The sequence below is a fragment of the Chanodichthys erythropterus genome, chromosome 10 (assembly GCF_024489055.1).
Source record: "Chanodichthys erythropterus isolate Z2021 chromosome 10, ASM2448905v1, whole genome shotgun sequence".
Taxonomy (NCBI): domain Eukaryota; kingdom Metazoa; phylum Chordata; class Actinopteri; order Cypriniformes; family Xenocyprididae; genus Chanodichthys; species Chanodichthys erythropterus.
This window is the reverse complement of record NC_090230.1, coordinates 29,346,040-29,357,543: the sequence shown is the minus strand read 5'-3', so window position 1 is coordinate 29,357,543 and position 11,504 is coordinate 29,346,040. Positions and strand designations below refer to the sequence as shown.

General features: G+C 43.7%; 1 protein-coding gene across 1 annotated transcript in view; it reads left to right on the top strand.

Annotated features, from left to right (window-relative positions):
- Positions 1-722: 722 nt before the first annotated feature.
- dyrk1aa (dual-specificity tyrosine-(Y)-phosphorylation regulated kinase 1A, a) overlaps positions 723-11,504 on the top strand; it is a 14,970-nt gene continuing 4,188 nt past the window's right edge. The window contains exons 1-12 of the mRNA XM_067397250.1: positions 723-1,581; positions 2,415-2,530; positions 2,615-2,684; positions 3,861-4,060; positions 4,140-4,259; positions 4,381-4,569; positions 4,657-4,804; positions 6,512-6,798; positions 6,930-7,076; positions 10,282-10,422; positions 10,516-10,819; positions 10,903-11,024. Of these exons, the coding sequence (XP_067253351.1) occupies positions 2,675-2,684; positions 3,861-4,060; positions 4,140-4,259; positions 4,381-4,569; positions 4,657-4,804; positions 6,512-6,798; positions 6,930-7,076; positions 10,282-10,422; positions 10,516-10,819; positions 10,903-11,024 (1,668 nt within the window). The 5' untranslated portion in view covers positions 723-1,581; positions 2,415-2,530; positions 2,615-2,674. The remainder of the gene's footprint in view (positions 1,582-2,414; positions 2,531-2,614; positions 2,685-3,860; positions 4,061-4,139; positions 4,260-4,380; positions 4,570-4,656; positions 4,805-6,511; positions 6,799-6,929; positions 7,077-10,281; positions 10,423-10,515; positions 10,820-10,902; positions 11,025-11,504) is intronic.

The following is an 11,504-nucleotide window of genomic DNA, read 5'->3' as shown; positions in this document are numbered from 1 at the left end:
GCAAGGAAATCAAAGCCAAAAATCTGAACAAGTTGTGTTCCAAATTTCAGGTTGATATCTCAAAAAATGAGCTTTCAGTAAGATTTTGTTTGGGCGCAGTACCACACTTTTTCACTAGATGACAACCAAGCTCCATTACTGACCATATAAAGGCGCCTCCATTTCCATATGTGGTTTGAGTGATCTGAACCATATATTTCCATTATTTTCATACAATTTATGAAGTAGATATCCTATATAGAAGTAGTATGGGAATTTTGGCAGAATTTGATATGAATTCAGCCTCTAATAAACATAAAAATAACATGTATGTAGGCCTAGGTTATAGATCGGCGCCACAATCATAAATGTATTTTTTTTCCTATTAAAAACATTTTCAGACCTTTTTTTCTCAAAAAATTGAATGGATTTTATCTTTTGAACTCTTGGCATGAAAACAAACATGTTTCAACCAATCTTTAATGATTTTTCATGTTCATTGCAATTTCAAAATAAAGGTCTGAACATGCCTTATGAGTATGAAAATATGCTTGTTGCAAATTGATAAATTACTGCTCCTATGTAATTTATTTTGGAAATCAGTCACCAAATATGTAAACAAGAGATTCTAAGCTTTCAAATGATATATAGTTTGTCAAGATTCGTTTAGGTTTAGTATAGAATATTACTGTTTTAAATATGTAATGGCAAACGTCCCACCTGTGGGACGGTGACAGTTAAGGGGTTAAACCTATTTATATGTGCAAGTAATTTAGTGAGTTTGAGTTTTAAGGTTGCTAAATCGCACTTATAATCAAAGTATTAATACACAAAAACTCGTTATTTTGCACAAAAACTCCAAACTTTACTACATATTCATCAGAAGCAGCAGGTTTTCACTCTTTAATCATTCTGCGTCAGAACAGAAACGCAACGATTTATGAAATCACAATATATTGGAAATAAAGCATTCTCCGAATTGTTTAAAACGAGTTTTATTGTATTTACAGTCTGTAATATCTTCACTAATCATCGCGCGCGCACTTTCGCTTCGCCCCACGAAATGTAAAATTGATTGGCAGTTTCCATGACAACCCTGAGAACGGTTCCTGCGTCATGAGGTCATCCGGGAACTTGGCCGTGTGATGGACAGTCGTCATGGAAACCTTCTCACTCGGCTTCCATTTTGTTCCTGACTTTTTTCTCCCTTCAAACCGCTGATGACTGCCGCTGCCGCAGCGCTTGATAACGATTGAGAAATCGCTCGTCGATTCGCGCGCCGTGTCGATGATGAGCACCGTTGTGTGGCAAGTTTAGTGCGCGAGTCCTGTGCGCGGGGGTTTGCAGCGCGCGCACGCGCGCGCCATTTTGTCCAGAGGAAGCGGCGGCGCGCGCGCAGGATGAGTGACTGACGGACGGACGGCGGGACTGCTGCGCTGCGGAGCGCGCCGACGCTCACCGAGAGGCGCTGTTCTTTTCTCTACGAGGCTTTGCATCGGACATACTTTGGAAAGGGATTCCTGAGGAAGGCGGCTGGGAATTATTGCGGATTCTTCCTGAGGATTTTCATACCTCTCGTCAGAAAGAAACGCGCGCGACACGGTGAGTGATGACGGCTAGCGCTGCGGCTAACGGTTAGCTGCCCTCACCGATCCCGACGCCGCGCACCGGAGGCTCGTATCCGCTCGTTCCGTCTGAATTCAGGCTCGATCCGACGCGTTTTGTGCTTTTTCGGAGCCTCGTCAAAATAACGGCTCTGTTTTGTCGCTCGCTTCGTTTAGGCTTCGGTCCGTTTGCAGGCCCGGGCAGCTAATGTCCAGCTAGCCTCGCTGTCGACAGCGCAGTGTGAAGCTTTCACAGATGATGAGTTTATTTAGTGCTCAACATCATCTCTTCTGACCGGCTGACCGTGTCGCTGTCACTGTCCGCGCGCGTTAGTGCGGCTCATCGCGCGGCTGTTGTGTCGTTAGCAGCTAGGCTAACGCGAGTCAGTGTTTTGACAGCTTTGATTCTCGTCATGTGCGCGAAACTGATTTACAGCATCAAACAATCGCGATCGTGTAAAAGTCGTGCTGGAGGATTTGCAGTTGGAGCTTAACAACCTTGTCTAGTGCGCGAGCTTCAGATATTTGCCGTTAACCTGATGATGATGATGATGATGATGATGATGACGATCTCTTCATCTTGTAGATCAGACTGATGTTTGCGTTATTGTGTTCTCGAAAGTCTCCTGTGATTGTGTTTACTCGGGCTTGAGGATCTGATGTGTGTTTTCTGTCTCTGGACACACACAAACACTCTGGATGTATGATTATATGTTGTTCTATAGTATGCATTGTGCTTAATTGCTGCCTTGCAGTTAGTTAGTATGCACTCCTGGACTGATGTAGTGTGTGTGTGTGTGTGTGTGTGTGTGTGGATTAATTTCACGACAGATCTTCACCAATGGTTGTGCAAGTTGAAGATCAACTCAACCATCTCAAAACACTGCAAGACCCTGCTGAAACATCAGGGCTGTTCTCACCTGGAAACCACTCGCGAGTCGCTTCAGGTACACTGATGTCACACACACACACACACACACACACACACAGGTACAGTATGTGTTCGCTCACTGTCTGTGCTGTTCTTGCAGTGGGCTGTGGTTTGCAGATGGACTCCCCTGTCACAATGATATGAGATTTGTCAGAAGACGATGCATACAGGTGAGCCACACTCTGACCCACAGGTGCTCAGATAGTTGTGCGTCCGTCACATGATCATGTAAACGTTCTGACTGATTGTGTGCAAAACTGTCCCTTTGTATGTGCTTGTTTGTAGCTTCCCATCATCCTATACTGTTTAGAGAGGAACGGACCTCTCCGTTTAGTGCTGGTCAACTATAAGCGTTTAAAAATAAAGGCAGGGTCCCGTGGCAGAATCTGTCTCCAGGGTCGGCGCCGCAGCTCCCCTCTCTCAGACAAACTGATTCCGGGTTCCTCACCCGAGAGCTTTTCTGTCAGCAAATACTGTGTTAAACTGTGCTGGGAAATGTGTCAAAGTGCAATTCAATTTCATGCCTCTTACCCGTTTTCCTATTGGACAGAGCCTCGCAGCTTTGCCCTAGCAACAAAAGTGGGTTATTTGCATACCCTTTCCTGATTGGCTGCCGCTTTAGCCGTCTGGCCAATGGCGCGGCATCTTCCTGGTGGTAGGCTATGGTAATGAAGCACTGTTGCTGGGCTTGAGAGCGCTGGTTACCAGTGTGAATGTGCTGCATTGTGTTTGCTGGTGAGAGACGCTGATAAATGACGACTTAATGATCTGCAGAATTCCCGCTCGCTGCAGACGGTCACGTTTCCAAACATCATATAGTCTTAATTGTGCTGTTATTTGTCCCATTAAAATCCTCAGCTGTTGTCTAGACGTGTGCAGTGTGAAATCATTGGCTGGTTTTGTTCACTCACGCTTCAGGTCTGTCACTGTAATCGTCTCATTTGAAAACCTTATTTGAGCGCTGGCTGCTTACAGTTTGTTACAGAGTTCAGTGTGTGTGTGTGTGTGTGTGTGTGTGTGTGTGTGTGAGATCCTGATGCTGAGTCATAAACACACACTCGATCAGCTCTGATTAGACCTGCGTGTGTGTGTGTTTGAACCTACAATTCATCGTTCTGAGCGTTTGAAGGACTGTAACGCGTGTTTAGTGTCGTCTTGTGATCTGCCATTTTGGTCCGAGCTTTTTCAGGTGTTCTGTAACCTGATCGGGGCTTCTGCTCGGAGCGTCTGCTGCTGCGCGCATTGACACAATGAAGGGAAAAAGAGACTGTGCTTCATTTATATCACAGTAAAAGCAAGACGAGCTTGTGTGTGTGTGTGTGTGTGTGTGTGTGTGTGTGTTTCAGGAGGAGAGACCTCAGCATGCAAACCCTCCTCTGTTCGGCTGGCCCCCTCGTTTTCTTTCCACTCGGCTGGTGTGCAGATGGATGCGCAGACGCCCCATTCTCACCCGCCGTTCAGTGATGGTCACCCGCAGAGCGCCGCTGACCAATCAGCCGCCGCGCTGCCGTACAGCTCGCAGGCCCCGCAGCCCAACGCCACCCAGGTACGGTCCGTAGCGAGCGCTGGAGCGTATGGAGCTCACGCGCGGTCAGGCCGCTCTCACGCGCCGCTCTGTGTTTCAGGTAACTGCGGATATGGTGATGCTCCAGAGGCGGATGCCGCAGTGTTTTCGGGATCCAGCGACGGCGCCCTTAAGAAAACTCTCCATCGAACTGATCAAAACATACAAACACATCAATGAGGTGCGACATTCACGTACTGTGTGTGTGAGAACTCATGTTGAATCAAATTTAAAGAAATTATTTTTGTGTATAAATGCATTGGCTCACATCGCTAAGCACAGCTCTTTCCGTTTGTTTGCAGGTTTACTATGCAAAAAAGAAGCGTCGTCACCAACAGGGTCAGGGCGAGGACTCCAGCAACAAGAAGGAGAGGAAGATTTACAACGACGGCTACGATGATGACAACTTTGACTACATCGTTAAAAATGGCGAGAAGTGGATGGACAGATATGAGATCGATTCTTTAATAGGCAAAGGCTCGTTCGGACAGGTCAGTGTCTCTCGGCGAAGGAGCGTCCGGTCTTCTGTTGCGGTTGAACGGTGTGTGACGCTCGTGTCCGTCTCCCTCTGCTGGCAGGTGGTGAAGGCGTACGATCGTGTGGAGCAGGAGTGGGTCGCCATTAAGATCATCAAGAATAAAAAGGCTTTTCTCAATCAGGCTCAGATTGAAGTCCGACTGCTGGAGCTCATGAACAAACACGACACTGAGATGAAGTACTACATCGGTAATGTGTGACTTTATCATGGCTAATATTCACGGCTTCTGTGCGCTTAGAAAGCCTGAAAAAATCATGCCGTTTGCAGGCCTGGAAATTAATTGAAAGGTTTTTCATAATTTTTCCCATAGCGAGTTTTCTTCTGCTTGCTAATATTTTCTCAGCTAAATGTTGGTTCAGCATGAAATACGTGGACATTTTCTGTGATAAATCTTTTATCATGTTGTCCTGTTGCATGAGTGTGAAACGGCGTTCAGAGAGGAACGATTCAGGACAGACTCGTGCTGGTCAACTATAAATGTGTAAAAATAAAGGTCAGGGTCGGCATCGCAGCTCCGTCTGATTCCTGATAGCTTTTATAATATATTTGTCAAGACCACTGAAGAGTTTTTACTTTCAATGAGATATTTATGATAAATCCAATATTCTGGAAATGTTCTTTCTGAAGAACCTGATGGTCTGACCTCACTCATGCAGGACTTTGACTGTGGAGTAGTCACGTTAACACCGCTTCGGTTCATAGTTCAGAAATACATATTACTGCCGGTGTAAGTCATTTGTTTGTTTTGTTTTTCATTGTAATAATTGCGCCAAACGTTTCTTCTGTCTGATTGATCCGACGGGATAAAATAGTCAAGCTTTATTTTTTACAGTTCAGTTCTGCTGTAAAGCAGCTCTAAAAAGACAGTGTTGTCATTGTTCAGCTGAGGTAAGTTCAGTGTTGATTCAGTTCTGTTCAATAACTGTGAAAAGATCATCATATATGAAATATATGTAGTCATGTGAGTCACGAATGCTCTATTAAAATTATTATAAACGCATAACAGTCATTATTACTACATGGTGATGAATTGTTTTTGTGTTTTGTCACCGTTTCCGTTTTGACAACGTTTGTTTTGAAGGGATGAAACTAGAGTTTGGACAGAACCGAGCCAAGATTTTTGTCATTTTGTGTTTTTATTCGCTGCCTAAGGTATTATTGGTGTTGTGTCGAAGGTATTGATCCAGCTATATTGTACAAGAGCACATGTTTACATGAACATCAAATCATTCAGCAGACGCTTTTATCCAAAGGGACTTAAAAATGAGAAAAAATGCAAGTAATTTGCCATACAGAAGCAATTATTACTAGTCTTTCAGGAGTAAATCAGAAGTGGAACGGGCGTTTACACCAAGAATAACTATAGCGATAACTGTTAGCGTCCACACCAGCGCACAGTATCATTCTGTCTATTATAAGTGCTGCAGTTTTGTCGTCTGTCGCCTTTAAATGCTCAAGCTCTTTAAAGCAGGATGGAATCTGATCGGCTGTCAATGTTTGTATTTTTCATCAGCTGGAAAAAATTGTTCTGAAAGTGATTTCATCGTCTTGTTATCGTTATAGTTGTGCTGTGGACTGTTCTTATAAAATTAGGAGAATTATTAAAACTTTGTCGTTATCGTCCTTGATGTGAACTGTGAGGCAGGAAGATGGAGCTGATTTTCATGTGTGGCTGTAGATGAATTCAGTGTTGATGTGTGATGGTGCAGCAGATCAGGTGGAGTTTGGGAACTCAGAAATTCACACAAATGTCCGGTTCTGGCTAAAGAGATTCCCTGTGATTCAGACAGCGTGTTCGTGTGTCGAGCCCTCAAGATGACGGCGTTTGTTCCTGTGGCATCAGTCAAAAACTGTGCTGTTAACGTCATCATGGCCTGTTTTTCTTTCTCCTCTAGTTCACCTGAAACGCCATTTCATGTTCCGGAACCACTTGTGTCTGGTCTTCGAGATGCTGTCCTATAACCTGTACGACCTGCTGAGGAACACCAATTTCCGCGGCGTGTCTCTGAACCTGACGCGCAAGTTCGCTCAGCAGCTGTGCACCGCGCTGCTCTTCCTGGCCACGCCTGAGCTGAGCATCATCCACTGTGACCTCAAACCCGAGAACATCCTGCTCTGCAACCCCAAGAGATCCGCCATCAAGATCGTGGATTTCGGAAGCTCCTGTCAGCTGGGACAGCGGGTGAGACTCAGTGACACTGTCTGTCCATCATTTTCCAGCCTAAAATAAAAGCGTGTTGATTTGTGGAGCATATGTGTTTGACGGCGCCTCCGAACCACATTCAGTAACGTGGCTGCATCATGTGTCCTCAGATATACCAGTACATCCAGAGTCGCTTCTACCGCTCCCCTGAGGTTCTGCTGGGAATGCCGTACGATCTGGCCATCGACATGTGGTCTCTGGGCTGCATCCTGGTGGAGATGCACACCGGAGAGCCTCTGTTCAGCGGCGCCAATGAGGTGAGATCTCCTCTGTACTGACAACACTGCTTCATCTTCCTCTGAACTGACTTCTCTTTCCATCTGAGCGTGTTTTGCTCATGAGCCGCACGTACCCCAAACTACACACTCTATTGATGACCTTGCTTAATCAAGCATCGATAAGTTTTATTGATTAAATTATTATAGATTTTAATTGATCGTCAATTAATCGAGCCTCCCTTATTACAAGGTATCGTTAATTAACATGATGTAACAATGAAAAATACTTTATTAAAGTCAGTTAATGTTAATTACAACATTCATTAATACATTATTAAAACCAAAGGTTGTATCTGTTAATATTATTTAATGGACCTGAGCTAACATGAACTGACAAAGAATAGTTGTATTTTAATAAATGGACAGTTGTAGATACTAAATAAATACAAATGTATCGCTCTTTGTAATTAATGCATTAAAGGCACAATATGTAAAAAATTTGGAGTAAAATATCAAAAAACCACATACTTACAATATCCCAAATGTTTCCAACTATTAGTAAATCTTGAGAAAATCGTGATTTTAACCAAGGCTCCGGGATGTGTGAGGAGTCGCCTGTCAGTGAAGTCACACCCGCGTTACCCTCGGTTTCCGGTTTTATTTTGTAGAAACCATGAAACACCAAAGACGCTTTAATATATTACATGTTTTAATAGACAAGGGAACAACTGTTTGGTTACATTTATAGACAGAAATCTAACTATTGTTATATAGCTCAACACGTTTAGTCTTATTGTTTAAATCTAATAGCACCATGCTTTACCATGTAGGTTCCAGAAGTAGCTAACATAGCATAATCAGATGCAGCTTTATTTTTAGTAACAGTAATACAGAATTTTCTCCATCATACAATATGTTTTAAAATTAATTTCATGCCATTTATCAACACAAGCCATCCAGCATTTAATGTGATATTGTAAAATGGATCTATCTTACTGCAGTGTGTAACAGTGTCTCACAGCAGCCGCCGAGCGAACGCACAGAGTAACGTTATAACATCATTTTCAACACTCTCAAATGTGTCTAATATGATAAACAGAGCTGCGTTACCTCATACTCATGACCGGAAGAAGTGGCGCCGGCGACTGTGGCATAATAAAAGTCCCGCTGCTCGCGAGGCGAGTGTTGCGTTCGTCTCTCATTATCAATCGCTCCAGTGTCTTCGTTCAGCTACAACATCACTCGCCCTGCTATGCTTCACACTACAGTAACGTTAATGATCTCATCCATGAACATGATTTCTTCCCGAGTCCCGTCCCGATTCTTTTCCACTGACACTCTGGATCCTCTTCAATTCGCTTATCGCTCAAATAGATCCACTGATGATGCCATCTCTCACATCTTGCACTCTTCCCTTGAGCATATTGACAGCAGTAAGGGGAATTATGTAAGGCTGCTGTTTGTTGACTATAGTTCTGCTTTTAATACTATTGTTCCCACTAAGCTAGTTTTTAAACTTATGAACCTTGGCCTGAACTCCGCACTATGCAACTGGATTCTTGATTTCCTCACTGGCAGACTTCAAGTGGTAAAGGTCGGTCAGTATACCTCTAACTCCATCACACTGAACGTGGGAGCTCCACAGGGCTGTGTCCTGAGTCCCTTGCTCTATTCTCTCTACACGCATGATTGTGTGTCTTCCCATAGCTCTACATCTATTATTAAATTTGCTGATGACACTGTGATTTTGGGCCTTATTTCCAATAATAGTGAAGCTGCTTATTTGGATGAGGTAGAGAAACTCACATCATGGTGCCAGGACAATTGTCTCTCTATGAATGTGCGTAAAACTAAAGAGCTAATTGTGGACTTTAGGAAGAGATATCAGCAGCCTTACACTCCTCTTATGATTAATGGGACCCCTGTGGAGAGGGTGAGTAGTTTCAAGTACCTTGGTGTAAACATCTCCGAGGATCTGACTTGGACTACCCACATTCAAACTCAGGTTAAGAAAGCCAGACAAAGACTGTACCATCTGCGGCAGCTGAGGAAATTCAGAGTCTCACCAGCGATTCAGAAAACTTTCTATGTAGGGGCCATCGAAAGTGTATTGACTCAGGGTATTTCAGTGTGGTATGGGAACAGTTCTAGTCAAGATTGTAAAGCCCTGCATAGAGTTGTGCGCTTAGCTGAGCGCATTTCAGGCTCTGCTTTTCCCTCTTTGGAGGACATCTATCTTAAACGCTGTAAAAGTAGAGCTGTTAAAATTTTTAAGGACACAAAACACCCTGGCAACTTTCTTTTCATTTTGTTGCCATCTGGTAAGCGCTTTCGTAGATTGATGGCAAAAACTGAAAGATTTAGGAGGAGCTTTTTTCCCCAGGCCATCAGATTTCTAAATTCAAGCACACCGTTTTTAACTTGTATATGATTGTGATGCTGTCAAGTATAAACTCTGCACAATTTGTTGCACATTATATTTCTTTGTACATTTTGCTTTTGATAATATTTATTAGTCTATAGTATATTGTCTTATATAATTTATTTATAAGTTCACCATTTTTATTTGGTTTTTCATATTCTTTTGTATAATTTTCTTGTTTGTACTCTTAATATTTGCATTGCCTGTGGAGCGGACCTGTTTTACATTTCACTGCTGGTCATATGTTCCATATAACCATGTATGTGACGAATAATAAAAGTCAAGTCAAGTCAAGACTGTGAGGTGAAGGGCACATCTCCCAAGATTCCGCGCTCAAACTCAGCGTCAAGCTACGCCTTTGTTTTGAATAGGTGACCTCTAGCGGCGAAAAAACTACATATTGTAGCTTTAACTAATGAGACCTTACTGTAAAGTGTTACCAATTAATTTATATTTAATTTTTACAGTACTATGCAGTGATAATTTCTATTTGATTTCTAAACCTGAACACCGTTATTAGACCTTCCTGAAAAACTTAAAGGACTGTTTACTTCATTTGCATCTTTGTTCTATTGTATTTTTTGTGCTGTTATTTTTACAGATGACAAAACTGCAGCACACGATTATAATAAACGATATTGTGGGTTGGTGTGGATGCTAATGTTATCATTCTTAGTGTGAACAAGCCTTTTGAATACAAGATTACACTGGTCAAAAAACAACTAAAACTTTGTGTCAGGGCAAGTAAAAATCTGAAGAAAAAAGTCCTTGACTCCTGTGCTGTAGTTTTCTTACGTGTTTTGATGCACTTTCTAATGGCAGGTCGACCAAATGAATAAAATCGTGGAGGTTTTGGGAGTGCCTCCCAGTCACATTCTGGAACAGGCACCTAAAGCCAGGAAGTTCTTTGAGAAGATGTCTGACAGCACGTGGTGCGTGAAGAAGACCAAAGATGGCAAAAGGGTGCGTCTCTTACTTCACTTTCCCATTCCTTTTCCTGTCAGCAGCTCTGTTTGATTCAGTGATACTGACGACTCTTGTCTCTCCCTTGCGCAGTATAAACCCGCGGGCTCCCGGAAGCTGCACAGTATTCTGGGCGTGGAGGCGGGCGGCCCTGGCGGGCGGAGAGCTGGAGAGTCGGGCCACGCCGTCGCCGACTACCTGAAGTTCAAAGACCTGATCCTGCGGATGCTGGACTACGACCCCAAGACGCGCATCCAGCCGTACTACGCGCTGCAGCACAGCTTCTTCAAGAAAACTGCAGACGAGGGCACGAACACCAGCAGCAGCGTGTCCACGAGTCCAGCGCTGGAACAGTCGCAGTCGTCCGGAACCACGTCCAGCACCTCCTCCAGTTCAGGTCAGAGAGGACAGCAGCCGCCACACACACATCTGGGCTTGTAACTTCTGATGGCACTGACTCTAAACGCTGTGTGTTTGCAGGAGGTTCTTCTGGAACGAGCACCAGCGGCCGCGCCCGCTCTGACCCGACCCATCAGCACCGGCACAGCAGTGGACACTTCAGTGCTGCGGTGGGCATGGACTGCCACAACCTCTGCCCGCAGGTGCCAGCCACACCCATATACACAATCACTCCCACAGCGTTACACACATAACTGATCCGAAATGACAAGCTACAGTTTGTGTAGTCCGTGTGTGCACGGGTTTATATCAGGAAGTTAATGTTCGTAAGGTCCAGATGGCTCCAGTGACACTTCCGAGGAAGAGCTAGCCACTGGATTTGACAGGGATTCATCACCTCAAATCTTTTACAGACATCAGTTTTGAGACACTCAGGAACAACTCATTCATTTTCTTAATAGGAAAATAGATTTTTAACGATAACTTATAAAACCTTTCAAATGAGCTACGAGGTTGTTAATCGGTTCTGTTTAAACGGTCAGACTGCATTATTTTAACTTAGTTTTAAAATAATCGTGTTTAACAGCAGATTTTGTGGTTACAAAAAATTAATTACCCATGATGCTGTACAGAAAGTTCCACCAATCAGAGAGTCGAAAAAAACAACACACGCCAAAAGATCT